General features: G+C 37.7%; 2 protein-coding genes across 2 annotated transcripts; both read right to left on the bottom strand.

The window, feature by feature from the left end:
- Positions 1–556: 556 nt before the first annotated feature.
- Positions 557–6,083, bottom strand: Gng11 (G protein subunit gamma 11). The gene is made up of 2 exons (XM_004656221.2): positions 5,636–6,083; positions 557–998 (listed from the first exon to the last, which is right to left on the bottom strand). The coding sequence occupies exons 1-2, from the start codon at positions 5,729–5,731 to the stop codon at positions 873–875; spliced, it is 222 nt and encodes a 73-aa protein (XP_004656278.1). The 5' UTR covers positions 5,732–6,083; the 3' UTR covers positions 557–872.
- An 8,349-nt stretch (positions 6,084–14,432) lies between these two features.
- Positions 14,433–18,454, bottom strand: Gngt1 (G protein subunit gamma transducin 1). The gene is made up of 2 exons (XM_004656222.2): positions 18,359–18,454; positions 14,433–14,568 (listed from the first exon to the last, which is right to left on the bottom strand). Exons 1-2 carry the CDS (start codon positions 18,452–18,454, stop codon positions 14,440–14,442), a joined length of 225 nt encoding a protein of 74 aa, XP_004656279.1. The 3' UTR covers positions 14,433–14,439.
- Positions 18,455–24,903: the final 6,449 nt, after the last annotated feature.

The following is a 24,903-nucleotide window of genomic DNA, read 5'->3' as shown; positions in this document are numbered from 1 at the left end:
AGAGAATGGGCTGGCTGAGTGGGTACAGATATCCCAGTGTCTACACAATACCACAGAACAGGAGCAGAGCCATGCCCACAACCTGGAAAGTATAAGGGAATGCTGCTACTTGTGGGCAAAAGAAGCAGCCCCTGAAACCAGAGTTGACCAGCCCAGCACTGCAGGAAGTAGGGCACACTTCACCGCCAGCCTGGTCTCTTTCCCAAAGGCCATGAATGCAGAAATGCTTTGAACAAGATCTAAATGATGACAAACCCCAGGAAGTGCCAATGTAGACATGATTTGGCCTGGTTCTGGACTTGGATACTCTGCTCCCTGATAATGTTATTAGGAATTATACAAGCTCCGTTCCCTAATAGTTGAAGTTAGATCAAATGCATTCCAGCACCCAGAAGTTGGCACTGTACACATGAGAGGAAGAGAGAATTGAGTTGAAAGACCTCAAACATCATAGCCCCTAATCTTTCAATATATATACTCTAAACACTAGAAGTATAATGGAGAGAAATATTGGAGTTAATGCATGAAAAGCGCTTTCTGAAATCACCAACACTCATTTTCCCAAGACAAAACTTTATTGGAGGCAGCAAGTGATACATGGAATGAGGTGAGTCATGCATGAGCAATTTCCTTAATTCTATAATTGTACATTAGACACCCAGGCCTCTGAAAGCGGGTAAGCAGTGAGCAAACATGGGAAGCAGATATGTTCTTTTTTTATACATAACCATATCTATATGGTGCTGAAGAGTGTCTTTTAAAAAATCTATTTTTCCTTTCCTTCAAAGACACATTGGTATCATTTGACAAAAATCAAACAGAAAAACAAAACTTGCTCTTCCACTGAGGATGAAGGTTCACCCCAGAGTTTTTCATGAAATAACACAGCTGCCTTTTTCTTTAAAGGGATTCTTGTCTTCTGGAATTCCCTTTACCAGTGGATCCTCTCCAGAACGTTCTTCAATATAGTTCTTTATTTCTTCAGAACACTTAGACACCTAAATATGGAAAGAGACAAAAGTGAAAAGAATAATTTAGGTCTGGGATATTCAAACTTTGTTACAATCTTTTTGTGAAGTTATTAAAGCAGTTTTATTTTTTTAACTTATATATTTATAAATCTGTGTGCTACCTTGTACTATTTTAATACTATTCTATTCACATACATGATACAATCTATCTAAAAAGTGCTTTTTACTATGGATCAAAGTCAAAAACATTTGAGAGTTATTGTATTAAATATATCATCTATAGAAATTCTAGTCATTGTTCCTTGCATGGTTCCCTTCTGCTGTAAATACACAATTGCGTCATAACTACTAGACTTTGGAAACAAAAATATACACCATTTTCAATTTTCCATGCTAACAAGCAGGTGCATGTTAGTAAATAATTCTCCAAATGTTTTGGGTGTGTAATGACACAATTCTTGTTTAAGAGAAGGTTACATTCTAGAACTTCACTCAGTTCTACAAATAGAAGAATTGGAAAAGTCTGACTCTGAGCATATAGCTGTCTCTACACAGGAGGTAATAATTACAATAGAAACTTTACCAGAGTCTTAGAAGGCTTATCTGAGACTCTTGGGTTTAAGTGCTCAGTTTAAACTTTTTTTTCACTAAAGAAAGGATTGAATAATTTCTTCAAGAGGTCTATACTTAAGAGGCAGGGTATAAAAATAAATTTTAAAATGAATATGGGCTGTGGATATAGCTCAGTTGTTGGAGTGCTTGCCTACCATTCAGAAACCCTGAGTCTGATTTTTACTAGCATTGTATAAACCAAGAAAAATGATGAATACTTCTAATGACAGCACCCCGGAGGTGGAGGCAGCAGGATCCAAAGTTCAAGGTCATCATTGAAACCATCCTGAGATACCTGACACCCCATCTCAAAGAAAAAAAAGCAAAAGTGAAAGAGAGTGAATGTGAGAAAAAGAATAGAAAAGAAAAGTAAGGTTTAATGTCTTAATAAAAGCCTGTCTTACTAGTAAGAAATTTGAAGTAAAATATCAGAATCTATAGGAACCTATTTAAAGTGGAAAAGGAGTTTACAATGATTTGTAATCTAAATTAGTAGTTATTGAATAGCATTCGCCAAAGCATGCTTGCAATTTGTATCTCAAAATGCACAGAATTACTAACTTATAAACAGAAGTTCAGATACCAGATGGAGTTATACATCATATATCATTACAAAACATAGGCTGGCAATTTAAGAACAATGAGATTTAAAATATACCAAAATAGGATTGGAGAGATAGCTTAGTAGTTAAGGTGCTAGCCAGCAAAACCAAAGGACTCAGGTTCAATTCCCCAGAAGCCATGTAAAGCCAGATGCAAAAGGTGGCACATGTAACTGGAATTTGTTTGCAGTGGCTAGAGGCCCTATCATGCCTATTCTCTCCCTCTCTCATTCTCTCTCTCTCTCTCTCTTTCTTTCTATATGTCCCTTGCCATCTCTCCCACATAAATAAATTAAATATAAAAACAATTAAAAGTAGTAGTCAAATGTGGTCGTTTATGCTTTTAATCTCAGCCCTTGGAAGGCAGAAGTAGGAGGATTGCCATGAGTTCAAGGCCACCCTGAGACTACATAGTGAATTCCAAGCAGGTTAGCCTGGGACAGAATGAAACCCTACCTTGAAAAAAAAAAAAAAAACAATTAAAGGTACACAAAAATAGAAATTGGAAGTGGGGAGATGAGCAAGAGTGCTGTTTCCATGGTGAGCCTGACAGGCAGTGCCAGAGTGAAGGAGACAGATACTGAGGACACTCAACACTTACCAAAGCAGAGATCCAGAGGCTCCTAAGAGCTCATCACTGAAGTAGACCTAAAACACACCCACCAAGGCTCAGAAAATTTTGTGGAAGAGGAGGCAGAAAGACTGTAAGAGTCACAGGTTGGGATGTCATGCCCAGCGGCACTGCCTTCCCCCAGTAACTGACTGTGGATCCCACAACTCTTAACCCACAATCCCATGGGGAATACCAGCAACCCCACTGAGGAGGATCCCCTGAATAATGGGGGTAGGAAGGAGGGAAAAGATGGTACCAACACATGATATATCCATACAAATCATATAATAAAAGTAATAGAAAGTAGTTCACTCACATACCCTACAAGGCTGTTTGCTCAGCAATGTAGAGGCCACTGATCAAAACTTAAAACCAAGTGATTCAGTGACATGACTTAAAATGAGACAGGATAACTTTTTCCAAAATTCTAAATATTCTTGACATCCATACTGTGTGTATTTTAAAGTAGTTTTCAGAACTTGAGAAGCAAGTGTCAATAACCTGGAGTCAACGGCTTCAGGGAAATCTACCCATGATGTGTTTGTTCTTACATAGGCATTTCATTAGGTTTCCAAAAAGGTCTACATTCTCAAAAGTGAACTATTGCTTCTCTCATACAATTTCTTTTATGATCCAGAGGATACATTTGACCAATAGTTAATTAGCTACAATGAGATGTAACCTGTGAATTTGTCTCCTTGCCCAGAGAAGGGCACAAAGCTCAAAGGTTAACAATGGAAGGACAGAATAATATCCCAGGCACCAGAAGAAGCCTTCTTACGTCCCTGTCCTGTTACTCTATGTGGTCTTACGTGAGGTACTACGTACCAGTCTGGGATTTAAGGATTTTTGTACTGAAAGTGAGATGGTTGTGTAGTCTCTAAGAAATCCAGTGCTTGCCCAGGACTAATTCTACTATATAGTAAAGTATCAATAATAAAATGTGTTTTAAAATTATTACTGTGATTTGTATGTCTATTTCTGTGTCCAGCAGGGATAACCCTAAAATTTTTTCCCTCTCTGGCATACACCTAGAGTTTCTGGAGTTGCAAAGTAGTAGGGTAGTTTGTGCCCTAAGGCTGGCAGGGAAAAGTTGCTAATGAATGATGCTTCACTTCCACATTACCACCTCTACCCAGGATCCTGCCTGATATCGAATTTGAAACTTAAGTAAAACAACAATTCTTGTATTCTGCCAGGGAAGTTCTACACAGTGATACCAAATATTAAGGCATTTGAACTTTGTCAAGGCAAAAAAAAAAAAATTCTTCATAGGCAATTATCTCTGTTTAATGTCCAAACCATAAGGCTCATTTATGAAAAAATATATAAATGCATATATATATATATATATATATATATATCCCACATTTGCTATCACCTACAAGATATAAGATTACTCACTGATTCTCTCACTTTACTTATCTCTCTCTAAACACACTGATTATTTTTTAAAGCTACAAATCATGCAATATGGAAATATTCTGCTTCAAACTATAGGAATAGTGGGGATTAGAAAGCATAAAATGAAACTTAAGTTTGAGAAAATAAATCCACAAAACAGTTAAAACTCACAAATCCCCAGTGTTTCAAAATCACTCAAGAGAAGTAAGACTCTCACAGGTTGAGAATCATAGGATGAGGAAGGCAAATGAGCCTACTAGTAATATTTACTTCATTTCCATGAATTCTCCTAAAATTTGGTCTAGGATATGGCTCAGCAGTTAAAGGTGCTTGCTTGCAAATCCTCCCAACATGGGTTCAATTCCCCAGTACCCACACCAAGTCATATGCACAAAGTGGTACATGCATCTGGAGTTCACATTCTCTCTCTCATAAATAAATATGTTATAAATAAAATCAAAGGACCTGGGGTGGTGGACTATGTCCTGTTTACCCTAAGTTTGAAACAGCCCCCCTACTCAAATTTTTAAGATTAAAATTTGTTCAACATTTTCTTACTGTGGAGAGATTAAATAATTTTCTCTGAAACAAACTCCAAATTCCTTTTTTTGCTAAACTATGGGTTGTTTGATAGAGTGAATGTGGAAGACGAGTGTCTTAATGAAGATTCCTAATGTGAGCAAGAAGTAAAAATTACCAAACGTCCATCAAGTTTAAGCAAGACCTGTGAATGTTTTCACTGACCAATTGGAGCTCGCCATCCTCCTGCCTTTACCTTCCAAATGCTTTGGATTGCAAGCATGTATCAGCATACCCAGCCTCTAAAATTTTGTATTTCAATTCCTGTGTACCTTGGTGCACATACAATAAATGTGTCTATAAGTACAGATAATAAATACTGTCTTAACCATTTGCCTTAAGATAAACTTGAAATTGGATGAAATTTAGAAATAAAAATAAGTGTTTTGACATTTTGCTCCTAAGCCATCAGTAAAAGGGTTGTCTCAGCCCATCACTGAAGGCCACTGTTAAAATTCAAAACTAAAGTAGTTGGGAGACTTTAAAATGTAGTTTTAGAAAAAAAAATTCAAGTAGTAGTTTTAGAAAAAAAAAATTCAAGTACTATACTTTCTAGAATCAGGAAAACACACACCTCTTTCCTGCAACTGAGTTTTTAAAAGCAGTCATTTCACAGAAGGATTTTTTTTTTTTTTTTTCGTTCCAGACTCTAACCTGACATCTGGCTTGATATTCCTCATGGAATCGTTGCTCTATCACGATTACCCTACATCAACTCCAAGTTCCCAGGCAAGGCCCAAGCCATCTTCAAGGGCAGGGCAAGCTCCTGAGACAGCTAACTACTCTCTTAGATTAATGCCACTGACCAGGAAAGCCTGACCTTGGTCTTTTCTCCGAGGCGGGGGAGGGATTACCTGTTGTCTCTGCAACTTGACTTCTTTGCGAAGTTGCTCTACTTCCAGCTTCAGCTTTTCCTTTTCTGGCAAATCTTCGATGTGAAGGGCAGGCATTTTCCTTTTTTACCCCAGATCTGAGCTGGGGACTAACTTGTGCAGGAGAGCCAGTGGCTGTGCTGGACCGACCCAGGGCGCTTCCCAAAATACCCGCGGCTGGGGCCACCCCGCCCGCCCGCTCGCAGGACGTGACTGCCGGCCCCCAGCTCCCCCGGGGCTCGGCTTCCTGCGGACGCCTGACCGCTGTGGCCTTTCCCAAAGTCCAGGACAAGCCCTAGGCTTTGTGTCCCGGCCTCCACAGCGCCAGGCCCGCGGACAGAGCTCGGCCACGTTAGGACGGAGAGGTCTGCCCAGCAGCTCTGGGCTGCAGGAGATGCTCCTGGACCGCCTGGCTCAGGACCCGGTTACGCCCGCGGCTCCCTCGAGGCTGCAGGCAGCCAAAGCTGACAGCCAAAGTTTTACTTTTGTTCCTTTCTTTTTTTTTTTTTTTTTTTTTTCTTGTTTCCAAGTTACATCCGGGCTTTGTTTGAAGCCAGGAAAAGGACACTACTTAGCAGAAAATAATGGTCCTTCACTTCTCCAAGTTTTAAAAATATACAGTATACAACTTTTCCATAAACAGTGGGAAACGTGGACTCTTCAACAAAAGTCCGAGGGCAAATGAAACTCGAGTGGAGTCTCTGAAATGCCACTCTGTTGACCCTTGTCCATCTCAGTCTGGGAAAGGCCTAAAGGAGAGATTTGGGGAGAAAGAGGTGATTACGATGTGCTTTTTTCATGCATTAAATAATATCCACATGCCCAAAGTTGTTTCTGTTTTTCTTTGTGTGTGTGTGTGTGTGTGTGTGTGTGTTTGTTTTCCCTCGTTTTTGGGGGGAGGGTGTTTAAACAGTGGAAGGCTAAGAGGATGGCATGAGGAGAGAGACGGAGGAGGCTTAAAGTTCTCAGGGAGTTTCTGTTATTGTCCCCAGACTTGGAATGATGTCTACACACGATGGGTTGCTTCCCTGACTTGGCAATGAGGCTTTTGAATTCTTGGGGTGCACTCTTTCTTCAGTGTAGGCAGCAGTGACAAGACGCTGTCACTCGCTTCCTGCAAAGTAACGGTCATGGAGCTGCATCTTTGCGCACCAGAAAATGTGGACGAGGTGACTGACTGGGCATTGAAACCTTGCTCATGTGTACTCAAAAAACTAGAAGGAAAATCAAAGTGTAGGAATCTTTTCTTACAGTCGAATATCCCTTCCTCTTTTCTCTGGAAACAATCTCCTCGTAGGTAAGTTTGTGTGATGAGTGGAGGTATTGACTGACAGAGTCCTTGACCTTAGACACCCATCACTGTTCCCTGTTTAGTGAGCACAAGCCTTTGTTTGTGTATGATGATTTCTCACCAGGCTCCACCCACTTGTCCTCAATGAATACATTAAAACGGAAAGAACAATGACCTATTTAATCAGCGCTGTTTGTTAGTCCTCCCAACAATTCTTAGTCATCACTGGAAAAGTCACTTAATTTTTTTTTCCTGGATTTTGGTTTCTAATTTTCAAATGTTAGTGACAAGCCAGGGAAACAGTTGGATTGCTGAGGTATGTTGTGTGTCTAATAATATGCAAGTGTCTATGTATGATGAGTCACTTCCAACTTGAAAATTCGTTTTCTGTATTGGAAGTCCCAGGCTCTCCTAGGCTCAGAGAAGTAAAGCCATCTGGCGAAGTTATCCTTGTTAGTAAGCAGTGAGCCAAGGCAAACCCACATCTGTCTGAAAAGCGGAGTCATTGTTTTAAATTTCCTATTTCTTAACTCTATAAGGTTGGCTAGAAGTAGCTTAAGAAAGTTAATGAAAGTAATTAACATAAATGAATGTGGCCTAAGTTAAAAAAAAACTCATACACCAAAATTAAGTAAGTTGGCTAAGAAAAGTTTAAAAAGTATGTCTGTGGGCTGGAGAGATGGCTTAGCGGTTAAGCGCTTGCCTGTGAAGCCTAAGGACCCGGGTTCGAGGCTCGGTTCCCCAGGTCCCACGTTAGCCAGATGCACAAGGGGGCGCACGCGTCTGGAGTTCGTTTACAGTGGCTGGAAGCCCTGGTGTGCCCATTCTCTCTCTCTCTCTCTCTCCCTCTATCTGTCTTTCTCTCTGTGTCTGTCGCTCTCAAATAAATAAATAAATAATTTTAAAAAAAAGTATGTCTGTGCTAAGTGATAAAAATAGAATTTTTTGGCCTTGAAATTTCTTCCCTGTGAATCATCCATTTCCATGCAGGGATACATAGATGTTTATAAAACCCTGTTGGTTCTAGAACATTTTCACAATAATATGAAGCTAAGCTGAGAGATAAACTATGTATTTGCCTTTTTTTTTTTTACTATCAAGTAGTTCAAAGAGTACTATATTTTTAAACAAATAAACATAAAATAAATTGTGAAATGATGAAATCTCATGATCACAAAAATTTTCAAAAATATTTTGTTATTTGGTTTGAGTTTGAAATGGTAAAATAATGAGGCAACTTTTTTTGAGCAGAGGCACAAAGGGATCTATATACCTCTATCCATTCCAGAGAAGAATCATGGTGGAGAATTTCCCACATATTCCTGCAGAACTATTCTATCAGTAATATCCAACATGTTTTTGTTTGTTGATTGATTGGTTGGTTTGCTGCTCTTTTACATTTCCTGTGCTGGGGATGGAACTCAGATTCCTCACACATGCTATGCAAGAGCTTGATCATTGAGCTACACTTACCCAGAGTTAACAAATTTTTGGAGAAACAAATTTTGAATACACAAATTTTAAAATTAATATTAACTGAGTCCAAATGTATTGGTACCTTTATATTTACTATCATTCCTTGTGAAAACTATTTTAAAAAATTGTGTGTGTAATATGAAGACATTCAGTAGAAAAAAATGACAGGTATAGCCAGAAGTGAACTTGTATTAAGCACCTACAGTCTTTTGACAAATGTTTAAAGAAAGTTGTTTAATTAAAAAAAATATATTCTCCTGTTTAAATTACAAGAACTGGGCTGGAGAGATGGCTTAACAGTTAATAGCTTGTCTGTGAAGCCTAAGGACCCTGGTTGGAGGCTCGATTCCCCAGGACCCTTTCTAGCCAGATGCACAAGGGGGCGCACACGTCTGGAGTTCATTTGCAGTGGCTGAAGGCCCTGGTGCGCCCATTCTCTTCCTCTCTCTCTCTCTCTCTCTCTCTCTCTCTCTCTCTCTCTCTCTTTTGCTCTCTCTCTCTCTGCCTCTTTCTCTCTATCTGCTGCTCTCAAATAAATAAATAAAAATAAACAAAAAGTTTAAATTACAAGAACCATAACCATGAAAATTGTACTTTATTATGCAAAAAGGGGAATATAGTTTTTTGAGAACTATTTTGATAGTTTATTAAGTATATTTCTAAAATTCATATGAGGAAAACACTATGTGAAGATACCAGAGAAAGTTATATTATAATAATTTAATGAAAACTTTAATTTTAAAAAGATCAGAGCTCTGACTTTAGTTTAGTATTTTTGTCTTCCTTGTTTGAAAAAATTAAGTTACTTACAAAATTCTAATTTCTAAAATATATAAGAATAAGCAGGAACATTTTAGGTCATTAAAAGATGATCTCTTTAAGGAAAATATTTAGCACATATTTGATGCACACTTATTTTATACTTGGTTTAATTTGTTAAAATAATCACATAAAAATTTCCAGGCCCTTGATCATATCAGGTTCAGCTTGTGCAAGAAATTCCTGTTTTAGGAGGAGATGACTTCTAATCTCAGGGCACTCTGGGTCTGATGATCTGCTTATCAACAGTATTGTGTAGATTCATGACACCAAGCGATTTCTTTCCTCAAAATTGTTCCCACAAGACTTAAATTTCTAATGTATTAGCCATTGTAATTATTCAATCAACTATTGTCTTCATAATCTTAGCATTCTCTAAAGAATGTAGGAAGCTTCAGTTTTGAAATTGAGCTAAAATCAAATCAGTCCAAATAAAAATAACTGACTCTGCCTCTATCTCTTTTTCTACTTTTCTTTCTCTGCCTTTCCTTCCTCTCCCCCTCCCTCTTCTTTCTCTGCTCTTTTTGTTAAATCTTGAACTCACCTATTTGCACAAAATGTTTTCCAAGTACAAATAGATCAAATATCATAGAATCTACAACTCATTCTCACTAATGACATCAGAATGCTTTGTTGAAGAAACACATGTTAAGGTTGCACAGGAAGGGGTTGGTATTGGTTTTGTTTTGCTTTGTTTTGTTTTTGTTTCCATAGGTCTTACCTCATCCCTCTGAGCCTAGCAATCCCTGGTCCTGAAATAACAATTTGTGACTCAAACATTGCAACTGTCATTTGCAGCTGTGCAGTTTGGAAGGACAGTCATTATTTCATTTCCTTCTTCTAAACCATCTTTCTCCACACTTCCTTCTTTTGATTTCCAACTTATTTAAAATTCTTCTGACAATTTAGAGCAACAGTAATTTTAGCCTACTGTTAGTTTAGCCATTAATTAAATCATAAAAATCTTCCTTATATAAATATTTGAAAAGTGCCATACTTATTAGGTCTTAATTGAGTTCAACATTTGTAAGTCAATTCAATTGTAGATAGTTTGTTAGTTAATATGGGAGTTTCAAATATGAACAGAGCCATTGAAATTAAAACAACTCTACAAATTATGACAAGAAAAAGTGAAGTAATGTTAAATGACATATGTACACATATATATGTATATATGTACATATATATACATATATATGCATATATATATATGTGTGTGTATATATATATATATATATATATATATATATATATAAATCTCAAGGTGGCAACGGACAGCTAGCTTCAAAATGGGAGAATTTAAAAAAGCTGAAAAAGATGGAGTGTGGGGACAGTTTATGTAGAGGAAACAGTATGACCAAATTTAAAGTGAAAAAATAAGGTGTTGTATCAGGTAGTATTCACTCCAGAAAATCTACAGGGATTATAACTGTCTTCACCTACTTTCTATTTTACAATCCAAATAAGGATCACTCCTAGTTTCTCATTTTATGCATTTTAAAAAGAGGGTTTCTGGGGCTGGAGAGATGGCTTGGTGGTTAAGACACTTGCCTGCAAAGCCAAAGGACCTCAGTTCGATTCCCCAGTACCCATGTAAGCCAGATGCACAAGGTAGTGCATGCATCTGGAGATCATTTACAATGGCTGGAAGCCCTGCTGTGCCCATTCTTTCCCTCTCTCTTTCTCTCTCTCTCTCCCTCTTTCCCTCTCTCAAATAAATAAATACAATTAGATTAAATTAAATTATAAAAGCAGGATTCCAGCTGGAAAGATGGTTTATTGGTTAAGGTGCTTGCCTCTGAAGTCTAAGGACACATGTTGGACTCCCAAGATCCCATATAAGCCAGACACACAAGGTCATGTATGTGCTACACATGTGCACAGAACCACACTTGCATGGAGTTCAATTGCAGTGGCTGGTGGTCTTGGTGTGACAATCTCTCTCTCTCTCTCTCGCTGTCTCTCTCTCCCTTTCTTTCTCTCTCTCATAAAAAAGAGGGTTTCAAGAATAAAATTTGTTTTTCCCAAGTTCACAAAAAAGTGGAAGAGCAAACCTGTTAACTGAATCATCTGGTTTCAAAATATATCTTATGTTATGGAAGAAAACTAGAAATGTTGGTTAGGATTGTGCTTTTCATGCTACTGAATTCCATAGTCAAGACTTCATTTACTAAGGAAAAAAAGAAGGAGACCCAGAGCCCTTCAACAAATAAATACCAATGTTTAGCTTGAATCCCTAAAAATGGATAAAAATGGACAAGAACTAAATAAATGATTGTAGGTTGACAATGGACAGTGCTGTGGAAGACACGAGAAGGGTAGTGATATGGAAGTGCTAGCTTATGTAGAATGAGATTTTGTAATTTTATTTTATTAATTTATTTGTATTTTTTGGTGTTTCTTGAGGTAGAGTCTATGGAATTAACTATGTAGTCTTAGGGTGGCCTTGAACTCATGGCGATCCTACCTCTGCCTCCCGAGTGCTGGGATTAAAGGCATGTGCTGCCACTCCTGGCCTGGATTTTATAATTTTAAATAGAAACTCCTCAGGAAGAAGAGTTGATAGATTCCTAATGACTCAGGGCGTATCTGATGAAGATTGTGGTTAATGCTGCTAATTCCTCAAACTGTGACCCAGAGCTATGGCCGTATGTCTGCCAACTCACTTCTTTAAGGTCTTGCTTTCTTCTTATGATAATAGAGGTTCAACAAGCATCAATAGTATTTTTTCAGCATTTCCTGTGGTCAGAGAGGGAAGACACTGAGCTAGAGCCAAGCTTGAGATGGTTTCCAAATCACTGATGGGATGGCTTTTATCTTGTCTTTGAAAGGATGACAATGGCTTTGGATTTCTGAGTATTTTCATGACTGACACATCCAAAATAGCACTGGAAACGGGAGATAGTAATAAGGAAACAGTAACAACAAAAGTAGTTTCTGAGTTAGAATAATTACACTTGCCATTTCATACAGAAGTTGAGGCAAGTTAGTATAGCAATTTTTCTATCTCTTGCCCTCATGTTACTTGTAGAAAATCCTAGGCCAGGGCTGGAGAGATGGCTTAGAAATTAAAGAACTTGTCTGCATAGCCAAAGGACACAAGTTCAATTTGCCAGGACCTTCATAGGCCAGATGCACTAGGTGGCACATGAATCTGGAGTTGGTTGCAGTGACTGGAGGCCTTGCTGTGCCCAATCTCTCTCTCTCTCTCTCCTCTCTCCCTCTCTCTCACTCTCTCTCTCTCTCTCTCTCTCAGATAAATAAAAATAAAATAAAATAAAAAGAAGAAAGAAAATACTGGGCCAGTGAGGATATGTATGGGGATGGGATGGAATGGGATAGATCTTACCAGCTTCAATCTTGCTCCTTTCTTAGCTATAGTAATAATTCTTGGCTAACAGTTGTGGAGTCTCACTGCTTGTTAGGCCATGAGCCTAGTGTTTTAATTGTATTAGTGTATTAGTCTACTCCATGGAAATAACCATAGGATCATTATCGTCTTCATCCTCTCATGGAAGGAATGGCGTGGGAAAATAAACAAGTTTATCCAAAGCAGGGCAGTAAAGTAGCAGAAACAGAGCTTTCTAGCTCCTAAGTCTGTGCTCAAAATCTTTTATTCTGTTGTTGGTTAAATTCACTGTGTTCTGTGAGTACAGTCTGAAGCCTTCATCCAACGGGCACTCTGGGCAAACATCACATCAGGAACCACTGACAGAACTGCATGAGAAAGTAGGAAGAGCCTCCAGCCCCACGTACCAGAAATGTTTGCTTCACTTTCAGACCACATCTGTAAGAGAAATGGATGCCAAAATACTTTTTGAGGGTTCCAGGTGGGAAAGATGGATGTCCATAGATTCAGTGAGAAACTGGACAGAAATGTGTGGTCTTAGCCCATGGGTGCCTTCCTTGGGTAGGATGGCTCACCTATCATTACCTTAGCTAGATACCCTGATGCACCAACCCCCTTGCCTCTTGCTTTCCCACATTAAGAAAAAAAAAAAAAAAAAAAAAAAAACAGTCTGTTGGGCTTGCCTCAAAAACAAAATATTTCTTTTAAAAGAAAAATAACTGATTGGGGGCTGGAGAGATGGTTTAGCAGTTAAGGCGCTTCCCCAGGACCCACCTAAAGCAAGATCCACAGGTGACTCATGCATGTGGAGTCAAGTAAAGAAAACAAAATATTTAAAAAGCAAAAAATAGGGCTGGAGGGATGGCTTAGCGGTTAAGGTGGTTGACTGCAAAGTCAAAGGACCCAGGTTTGATTCCCCAGGCCCCACGTTAGCCAAATGCACAAAGGAACACATGCATCTGGAGTTCATTTGTAGTGGCTGGAGGCTGCCCTGGACTAGCATGAGAACCTACCTTGAAAAACAAAACAAAACAAAAAAATTAAAGAAATCTTTTAAAAAGCATGTAGGAAGAGTTTAGGTTAAAGCTACTTTCATTGACTGGGGAAAAGGGAGACAGAGAAACAGACAATAAAACATCAACAACAAAAAATTTATGGCCAATATCCTGTCAAGATAAGATCGTCTGTATCTCAAAGCAATAGACTTTCTAGTTCTATAATCAAGAGAAATATATATATATATATATATATATATATATATATATATATATATATATATATATATATATGATCTAACTATGAAAATCCTAGGTGGAATAAGTATTGACACAGAAGTGGAGTAACAGAAAATGTTAAATGTAGGCTAGCAACTGAGAATACAAGAGATTCATTCATAAAACAATGCTTGTAAAAAAAATCCATCAATATATTTACTGTCAATTATGTGTCAGACCCTATGCTAGGACTGGAGAGCTGGCTTAGCAGTTAAGGCACTTGCTCACAAAGCCAAAGGGCCTAGTAGATTCCTCAATACCCATGTAAAGCCAGATGCACAAAGTGGTGCATGTGTCTAGAGTTGGTTTGTAGTTGTAAGGAGGCTCTGGAACACCCATTCCCCTCTCTATCTGCTTCTGCCCCTCTTCCTCTCTCAAATAAATAAAATATTAAAAATTAAAATAAACTCTATGCTAATTACTTCAAGAAAAGCACAAACATAAGTCTAGTTATATCCTTGTTTTTATTAAGTTTAAATTTATAAATTTAAACATTCATGTACATGTTTAGTTATATATGTGAATAATTTACACTGCCATTCAAATCCTAAATGATTTGAGACATCTTTTGTTCCCTTTATGAAATCACACAGCCTCCTTTGAGCTCTTTGAAGGGATTCTGGTCCTCTGGGATGCCTTTGACTAACGGATCCTCCCCAGATCGTTCTTCAATGTAATCCCGCACCTCTTCACAACATTTGGATACCTTAAAAGAAGAAAAAAAAGAGATAACTTTATTTGTTCCAAGTAGAATGCTGCAGATTCCAAAAACATGTTTACTATAGTAACTTTTTGTGTCATATCTTTTATAAATGATTCTCTCCACTTTCTGCCAATGCACATACAGAAGAAGAAAGTTTACTGGATATTTCAAAGGAAATACAGCTGGCCCTCTCCAACTAAGGGTTTCTAGCAGACCCTACTTCTAGCTTTCTTCAAAGGAGACTGGGCCCTGGGATCAGAACACATCTGGAAACACAGTCAGAAATGTCACCATAGTGAATAGCAAATAATTGTTTATTCCTCCTTCTAATAATATGACTTGAAAAGATAGAAGAGAATGAATAATTACCAAATTATTAGCTTATCCTCAGTACTGGATTCTCAGAAGTGTGTGCACATTACTTTAATTTCATCTACAGTAGGACATGATAATGAAGAAGTCAGGGATTTTGACTAACTTTCTGAGTGTATCCCAGGCAACTAGAAGACAGTCTGCCATTGGTTGGTACTTGGTAAATAAATATGTGCTGAACTGAATATTAGTTTTGTTTATAACTTTCTCTTCATTCATCTGCACCTTTATAGTAATATTTGATTAGTAAACAATAGGTGTTAGTGGTTTGATGAACTCAGACAAAGGCAATGTTTAATATATATTATTATATATACATATATATTATATATATGTATATAAGCAACATATACTTACACACATACGTTTATACACATATATGAGTTTGAATTATTTTTTTCTCTGTTTTATTTCCAATTAATGGCTTTAATGACAGTAACAGAATTGTCTCATTTTTGGCAATATATTTAGTAAACATTTTGTAAGTTATTTAAACAATTTACTGATTTTTTGTAGTAAAACTTCGTTCTATATGTGTTTATACATACATATGAGTATATACATTCAAATATTTGAAATATTTATGTCTCCTAATTTTTTTTTAATTTTTTTTTGTTAATATTTTATTTATTTATTTGAGAGCGACAGACATAGAGAGAAAGGCAGATAGAGGGAGAGAGAGAGAATGGGCGCGCCAGGGCTTCCAGCCTCTGCAAACGAACTCCAGACGCGTGCGCCCCCTTGTGCATCTGGCTAACGTGGGACCTGGGGAACTGAGCCTCGAACCCGGGTCCTTAGGCTTCACAGGCAAGCGCTTAACCGCTAAGCCATCTCTCCAGCCCTGTCTCCTAATTTTTATATGTTGAAAGTCTAAAATGGAGACTTTGGCAAGTGATTAGTTCATAAATGAGAGGAGTCAGGCTTTGTGGGCACTTAGGCTGACTGGGCCCCGGAAAGTAAGAAGCAGGAATGTCTTAGGACCTATCCTCGCAGTGTGTACTTTCTAGAGATCAGAGTATGATCTGACTCCTTATTTCTTGCCTAATGGAGATCTGATTTTCCACAAACAACCAGGCCCCCTACTGGGAGGGCAGTCTTTCCTAGGATTTAAATCTAATCCTAACACTGTGTTTGGTCAGGTTCAGCCCCCAGAACTTGGAGTCATGGCTGGCCTCTTTTCTAAGGTAGTCTCTAGCCCAGACTAATTAGCTGCTCTCTGGCTCACCTGAGCTAGAAGGTAGGGTCCATCACCATAAGGTTATAAATACATTTGTTGTGGGAGGGCAAGCTGGCTGGGTTGCTTGATCACTCTTGAACCTCCAGTTTCTTGTGAATTTCCTTCATCTCAACTCAACTGGGATAAGAAAACCCTACTTCCCACATGGGTTCCTTACCCCCTCCTGCTCTCCACATGGCTGGAACTTTTTCTACTTTCTTTTCTGTCCCCTATGGTTTTTTCCAGGTCCACCATGTGAGTTCTTAGTATTAATTTTTCTTCCCTTCAGTTTTCACTTTCCTCAACAAATATAATAACTTAATAATTATCCTTCTACTTTGATTTCCCCAATTATTTGGTTAAATATAAATGTGACCCCAGGGTTTGGGGTTAAAGGACTTTCCACAAAAACCCTCATGATTAGGATTTGTATCTTTATAAAAGAGATAACCAACATAACTAATAAAAAAGAGAGATAACAATAATCTCCTTCACACTTTTCACTATGTAAAGGCACAATGAAAAGATAGTCTCTTGTGCATGAGGAAGCAAGCTCTTGAGCTTAAACTAGCCAGGTTCTAGAACTGTTAGAAAACCAAATGAAAACAAGTTCCTATTTTCTACTAACTTTTCTACTATCTGTGATTCTTTTCCTATAGCAATTTAAATATAGTAATACGATAATTGTATATTTGTGTGTATGAGAGAAACATATGTGTGGGAAAGTGTCTAAATCTTTATCAAAATGTCTATCTTAAGAGAAGAAGGGGAGAGAGAGAAAGAGTAAAGAAGGAAGAGGAAGGCCATGACAGAAAAGGAGAATGAGCATTTGTAATCTAATAGTAAGTTACTTAAATTTCCAAGAGAAAGGAAGTATTAGTAACTAGTAACCAGAATTAGGAATGGCTAGAGATGGGTGGATGGTGATGTGTATGCTATTTACCCACAATAAAAGCCCCACAGTGACTAATAAGCTTGAAGATTATCAAATTACTGACCAATTAACCCTCTAGAGCATATGAGTAAGACAACTTTTTCTATGTTTTAAGTATAGAAGTCAAAAGTTAATTTTCCTTTACTTCACAGGTTTATTTCCCCAAATTTATAAAGATAAGGGCTTTAGCTTATCTGCTGTGTATTTCTAGCTTTTGTGCTGGTTATGGATTTCACTTTACAGCAAAAAAGTGTTTCATCTCTATGGAAGGGGCCACCAGGGAGCTTGAGGCAATTATAAACATACAAGAAGCTAAAATCTAAAGTTTATTTGATTGAAAGTATGTGTGACTTTTAAGCAGTATATAAAAATAATACAAACTCCCTGTTTCACTTTGTTCTGATAAAAAAAGATAATTTAAATATAAGCAGTCTTGAATACTTATCTACATCTTGTAAAATTTAGTCACTCTGGTGAAGACTTTTAACTTCTTTTCTATTTTTGCTCCTTTCAATGGCACAGAACTCTTGGTAACCATTTGTTGGAGCTATCAGATGTTTTTAGGAGAAACCAGTTGCTTCTCAGCCTGCAATCATTTTTATTTATAAAGGAAGCATAGGGCATCTTCATTTATAACTAACCAAGACAGCTCTAGAGAGGATAAGTTTGTAATTAAAAATTTATCAACTAAGCTGGAACACTGTATCAAACAAGAACAAGCTTATCAGTTTAAAGAAATATAAACAGAATTCCTGTATGCATTGTCTCACTGTAATGCTGACCTAAAATGTGGTCTGTTTCTTTTTTTCCCCTTCTTTGCTTCTTTCCTCCCTCTCTTTAAGAATATAAAATGTTTTTTGGGGGAGGGGTTGAGTTAGGGTCTCACTCTAGCTCAGGCTGACGTGAAATTCACTATGTCATCTCAGGGTGGCCTTGAACTCATGGCGATCTTCCTACCTCTGTCTCCCGAGTGCTGGGATTAAAGGCATATGCCACCATGCCCAGCAAATAAAATTTTTACCTTAAGGGTCATGTAAAACAGGCAAAGGGTTGGACTTGGCCAAGGCAACATAGTTTTATATAGCCCTTAACTTGGAGTCCAAACCAAGAGACCATTTTCATTATTGTCTTTCTCAATCACTGATGAATTTGTACATGGCAACTTCATGTTTAAGTATATTCAGCTGTATTAGCACATACCAAACACACTAAAATGTTTAGTATTTTCAAAGCAGGCATGTCCATAGTATCACCCCACAAGAGCTACTTACCATCATTCTTTCCAGAGTCACCTCTTTCTTGAGCTGTTCTACTTCCATCACCAACTTGTCCTTTTCTGTCAGGTCCTCGATATTTATCACTGGCATCTTTTGCCTGATGAAGGTAAGGAGTTAGTCTGTGTACCAAAAAGGCTGGACTTGCCTTAATTTGATCTTTGGTAGCCTTTCCCTCTTAACTTACCAAGGAAGCTAAACTTGATTTTATTGTAAATTTCCTGTGATAGCCAATTTCTCATGAATTCTCTCTCTAAACAATTCTGCCTCTGCACACTAGGCTTGGGATTTTAAAGCATCTTCCTAATCTTCACTAATAGGATTAATCCAAGCATTTATCTCTCCACACCTGCCAGTAGGTTTCAGGGGAAGGGGCCCCTTTTTTCAGTGTATAAAATAAGGAATTTAAACCTCCTCCTCTCTCCTGGCATTTTGTACAATGTGACCTTTGGAGTTTTCAAACCTCATATCCACTGTCAAAGTCCTTCATCATATAAATTATGCCATTTAAATCAATTTGAGGTCATTTTGAGGACTACCCATTAATCCCCTAAGTCACTGTAGTATTTAATCTGGTATTAAAAGACAACTATGTTAAAAGTGTCATTATAAATATATTATGGATAATGGATTGAAATGACATGGAAATATAGTAAATAACCTTATTCAGAAATAAACTCTTATATAACATGAGTCTTTTCAACAATATTCACAATCTGTAGGTAACTGTCATAGTATATCATGTAATGGTGATGAGCAGATGCACCCTGTTAAAAAGAGCAGAGTATACTTAGTCTATCAGTGTACCTTATGCAAGAAGAATGCCCTCATAGTCTCTCTTAACAACTTTTCTGCTCTTTTAGACCCATGGATAATGGGAAGGAAGCTTCAATAGCTCATGATACCTTTAAAGTACTTAAATGTATTCAAATTGTCTTCAGTTTCCCTGATATCAAGTTTTCTTCTTTTCTTTGTAATCCAATTCTATAAGGATTTTTAATCAAAATGGACATGTTTTAGAAAGCAATATGAAAATATATTATTAATATATCAACAACTAATTTGTTTCCTGTATTTATATGATGTGTAATTTCTAAAATGTTTGGGGAAATAGTATTTCCCTTTCTAGTCTGAGAATGCCCTATTTTTCTTTGGAAAAAAAGATAGTGTAGCTATTTTGGGGGGAGTAAATTTCTGCTTATGCCAAAACAGAGACAGAAAAGAATAACTTATGATAAATACCTAAGCCCAGGGTTTCCACTGTTTTTGTTTTGCTAGTCTATTATTTATTTTCAAAACACACTATGACAATAAAAATACAATTCTTTTTGTCTGATATCATTTGGTAATTAAGAGCCCATTCTAAATTTTTTAAATATTTTTTTTGTTCATTTATTATTTATTTATTTGAGAGCGACAGACACAGAGAGAAAGACAGATAGAGAGAGAGAGAATGGGCGCACCAGGGCTTCCAGCCACTGCAAACGAACTCCAGATGTGTGCGCCCCCTTGTGCATCTGGCTAATGTGGGACCTGGGGAACCGAGCCTTGAACCGGGGTCCTTCGGCTTCACAGGCAAGCGCTTAACCGCTAAGCCATCTCTCCAGCCCCCATTCTAAATTTTATTGCCATCTTTCTTCTGACTCCTTTCAGACTACGTGTATAAAATTTCACAAACTTTTCAACTGGTTTTTTTTTTTTGTTTTTTTTTTCGAGGTAGGGTCTCACTCTAGTCCAGGCTGACCTGGAATTCGCTATGGAGTCTCAAGGTGGCCTTGAACTCACTGCGATCCTCCTACCTCTGCCTCCCGAGTGCTGGGATTAAAGGCGTGCGCCACCACGCCCGGCTTCAACTGGTTATTTTTATCTGTTGTTATTGCCATTTGCACAACTTCACTCCATGTTTGAGTGAAGTTATACATGTTATCCATGTAGGCAATGGTTCAAATTCTTCAGTACATTTAGGAATCACTTCAGTGTATGAAGTAATCCCAGTTAGTTGTTAAAGCCTTAACAAGATAGGCTATGCCTTATTGAAATGTGAAAAACGTTTAAGATTTAATTTTCTGTCATCAAGGAAGCCCTGTCATATTATTAAAAATAAGTGATCATTCTCTGGCACTTACTAGCTGTGCAGCTTTGACCAAATTATTAACACATACCCCAACTTACTGGGAAATATGAAAAATAATATTACACATATTGTAGATGTTTTCAAGATTAAGTTGAGCCAACTCAGGTAAGCACTGTATAACAGCTTATAATATAAAACAGGCAGGCCTTCATTCAGTACATATTATCTGTCATCATTCCCTCTGTGCTTCCAACCTTTCTGACTGTACTTACTTCTGTTGTCTTATCTGATAGAAGGTGTAGTAGATAGCTACATGTCACTGGGATGAACTTCCAAACCAGGAATAGTTACAGAGGAAGGGATATTTCTTGAAGCTTACAGGTCCAAGGGAAGTTTCATAATGGTTCCATAATGGCAGAAGAAGGTGGCCTACTTTCACAGGTGTAAGCAGAGAGAGAGAAGCCGCATTAGTACCACCAAAAAGCAAGCAAGGGCACTTTAAGAACTCCAGACAGAATTCAAATACTCTGCATATCTGCCCCTGGCTGCCAATGGATTTATAACCATCTTACATTGTATGTTATCAATTATCAAGGTCCCCACGGTCTTACCAACTTAAAACAGTTCCAAAGTCCTAAGTGTCATCTGAGATTTAGGAATGTCTCTTAGCTGTGAATACTGTAAAATAAAACAAGTTATATACTTTTAGCATATAAAAGCACAGAGTAAACATTTCCAACTGCTATACAGCATAACAGGGAAAGACTGGAACAATGAAAACTCAACAACCACCAACCAAGCATCAAACTTCTGCAATTCAAGTCCAATATAACCAGTGACTAACAATCTCAGTATTTTCCAGTTCTGCCCCTCCAGCTGGACTGAGTGGCCAGGGAAAGCTCCCATCCCTAGCCAACAGCCTCTGTGGTAGCTCTTGCACAGTTCTGGTATATCCAAATCATCTTCAGGTCCCCATGAAAACCATGGTCCATCATCCAGTGGTTTTGCCAGCCTCGGGGTAATCACAGCCTGCCGATACTATATTCAGCAGTGGCTCCTGAGACCACATGCAGTTCATGACCACTTCACACATTTTTCGTGCTTGCAAAATACAAAGTGTGAAGAGCACAGCCATATTCCTAATTCAGAGATGAAATGATCCATAACCTTGAAGAGCAGGTTCCTTCTCCAGTCAACTCTTTTCCAAAAGAGTTTGCATTTATATCATAGTCTCTCAGGCATCCTTTCCATTGGTTTAATGTAAAGTAGATGGGCTATCTGTCTTCCAAATGCTGATATTTTTGACAATAGCAAGTTTAGCATTGCAGTCTCATTGCCAGTAATTTTAAACTTGATTGAGTTTTTCCAACTTAAAATCTTAAATCTCTTAGTCTCATATCTCTAGCCAAACACATGAGTTCATTACAAATTTAACATTGATCAAACTCTCTTGGCATGGATTGCAGAATACAGCCATCCCTTATGCCAGTAGCCCAGTTCCAACAGTTTTCTGCAGTCTCTCCATCCCCTTAGAATGTTCATAAGCCAAGCCTCTAAATACACCTCTCTTCACATAGCATTTTCATACTTTTATCAGAATAAACCATAAAATTCAATTTACCACTCCAAAAGGAATCTTCAGTTGCAACTGCTAAATCTATAACCATTCTTAACCCCCAAAACAGTTTAAAAAAGAACAAAATCCACATGGTCAGATTCATCTCAGCCACTTCTCACATTCTGGCACCAATTTTGTAGTAGATGGCTATACATCACTGGGATGAACTTCCAAAGCAGGCACTGTTATGGAGGAATGGATATTCATTGAAGCTTACAGATACAGGGGAAATTCCATAATGGTAGAAAAAGATAGCCTGCTTTCACAGCTCCAAGCAAAAAGAGAAGCTATAAGCCACACCAGCACCACCAAAAAGCAAGCAAGCACACTTCTGAAACTCCAGGCAGAATTTGAGCACTCTGCATATATTTAGACCAGCATTCCAAATCTACCCTTACACCTAGACCCTAGGATCCACCCACAGTGAGATTTCCTCCAGCCAAGTGGCTGGAGATCTAAATTACAAACTGTAAGAAAATCCCAAATATATTGAGGGGGCACCCACTCGAGCTACCACAGAAGGCTTGATAAATGCTTTTAAATATACTATGTGCACATGATTTGGCTCTTTTAATACCATACATATGCTGCTGTTATCCCATCCAGATCTCATTTCCCTAGTTGAAGTAGCCATACCTCAGCTGCTGTGTATATACACTATATGGACTACCTTTCTTCCCCAATTGGCTCTTGGCTGACAGGAACTACTTTGCTTGGTAATCTCCGGAAAATTATGTTTCGATCTGGCCCCTGAGGTCCTACAAATGTAAGATGGAAAAAAAACCTTTGTCTCTGGGCTGAAATTTTGGTTGTAATTAAAATTTTTCCAGAGCTTCATAAATTTCAGTGTGATACTAGAGTTCTGCAACCACATGTTTTCCTAACTTCTCCTGCTTTCCTCATTTAGAGGTTTCCAATGAAATCTCACCATGAAAAGTAATTTTCACCAGAATCTGCCTTCAGCTATGCTTCTAGAAAGCCCAAACTAAGACACATAAACATTTTTCTTAAGTTTTACATCCCCACTAAATGTTAATCTAATCATATATATTCACTGGCAAAGTTAATCTAATTATATATATTCTCTTGGTATAAACAAGTATGCACAGTATTGTAATACCATTAATTCCCCTACCCTAACATGTTATGATTGGTCATGTATTTAATAACACTTAACATTAAAAATACTTCATTTTGAAGACATATGTTCTTAGAATAGACTTCAAAATATTGGTATCACAGGTCTGAATGAGAAAAGTCAGAGTTTTTCTTATAAAAAGTGGGGATCACAATTTTCACTTCTTCAAGGGTAATCAGGCATACAAAAATGAGTGTGGAGGGCATGCATACAGATTCCAAATGTTCAAAGTTAAATTGAAGCCAAAGACTCAAAGAACTCATATAAAATGGCATTTACATTATCCTTTGTCCCGTTTTACAGACAAGATAATAATGGTTCAGAGAGTTCAATTGTTTAAGAACCATACTGTGGTGACTAGTAAATCTGAGATTCTAATACAACTTTTTCATTTTTGGTTTAGGGTATAGTACATTCCTATATACTTCTTTCAAACTAGTTTAAAGGAATGGACTTATTTGTTCACAGTTGGTAATTACATAAAAATACAATTGAGAGTTGACAACAAATAACACTAAATCCCTCCTTTTTTTCTCAGAATTTAAGCTTTCCAGTTAGGTAACCTCTTCATAGAAAGTCCTAAATGTTCTATACCAGACCACTGGGCCTGTTACCAAGAATTCACATGAATATTCAGAGTTTGAGAAAAGACTCATGGTTCAATCATGTAAGGTACCTGCTATAGCCCATAGGGTGGAGCGGGGACCAAAGTCCAATTAAGGAAAGGCTTGCTTTTCTTCCATCTTGTGCTGCCATCAGAGCATGTAAAAATAAAGTAGGCCAGAGCAGCAGGAGAAAGAGTTTCAGAGTTGTGACCCTTTAAGGGAGTTCTTTTCAATGAAAGCAATCCTGCCCCCTGGGAGGATTTTCTTAAAATAGGCAAGTTGTTTGTTTTTGGTTGCACCACTGTTTGTGGTGTGAATAAGGGATCTAAAGTATCTTGCATTTCCCAAGACCTTGATGCATAAGATGAACTGTCTCACTTCAAGTATGATTGTCAAATATCATATAGGCCAAAACATGTTTACAGTTATTTGAAAATTGACCTTAAGTTCATTTCATATCTAAATTTAAAGTATAGTTTATGATTTTCAGTTACACTGAAGTTAACACTCATAAAATACTGAGGTAATTTAGGGATGGTAGCACCCCCAAGCTGAATAGCTTCCTGTTGGCTAAATGTAGAATTTGTACTTGGGTCTGTAGGAAAAAATCTAGATTATTGCACTGTAATACAGGTCAGAAATGTTAGGAAGGTCTGGCTTTTCCTTATCTCTGCCCCCTTAGTGAGACCTTCTACTAACTTCTGAGAATGCCCTTCCTAGAATATTAAGATTTCTGGGAAGATAGATCTTTCCTAGAAATACCATCCCAAGGCATCCAATATCAGGACTAACTGGCTAGACTAGCCACACATCCATGGGACTCACATAAAAAATCCCAACCTCAGTCTTGAGGTGGTCTTTTCAAACCACCTCTTGCATCCTTGGGCAAAAGCTATGTCTCCCTTCCCTTAAGCATTCCTTCCCTTAAGACTCTCCCTCCAAAATCTCTAAGATATGATGAAATATTTCTGAACCTTAATCTGTGGTATTTGGATTTCAATCATTCAATTTATAAGACAAGAACCTGAAGTTATTATCAGTGCATTGGTGAATATTAATGCATTGGCTGAGAACACCAAAATTCTTGTATTAATACTTTTTTTTAAA

Source organism: Jaculus jaculus, chromosome 10 (genome assembly GCF_020740685.1).
Source record: "Jaculus jaculus isolate mJacJac1 chromosome 10, mJacJac1.mat.Y.cur, whole genome shotgun sequence".
Taxonomy (NCBI): Eukaryota; Metazoa; Chordata; class Mammalia; order Rodentia; family Dipodidae; genus Jaculus; species Jaculus jaculus.
The sequence above is the reverse complement of the archived record's forward strand: the minus strand, read 5'-3'. Positions and strand labels throughout refer to the sequence as shown.

What these genes read in the sequence shown, in the direction of transcription:
- Gngt1 (XM_004656222.2), bottom strand. Translation starts at nt 18,454, where the DNA reads ATGCCAGTGATAAATATCGAGGACCTGACAGAAAAGGACAAGTTGGTG. An exon ending in TGACTCTGGAAAGAATGATG is followed by an intron (nt 14,569 to 18,358) that starts GTAAGTAGCTCT and finishes TCTTCTTTTAAG; the next exon opens with GTATCCAAATGTTGTGAAGA.
- Gng11 (XM_004656221.2), bottom strand. Translation starts at nt 5,731, where the DNA reads ATGCCTGCCCTTCACATCGAAGATTTGCCAGAAAAGGAAAAGCTGAAG. An exon ending in TCAAGTTGCAGAGACAACAG is followed by an intron (nt 999 to 5,635) that starts GTAATCCCTCCC and finishes TTCCATATTTAG; the next exon opens with GTGTCTAAGTGTTCTGAAGA.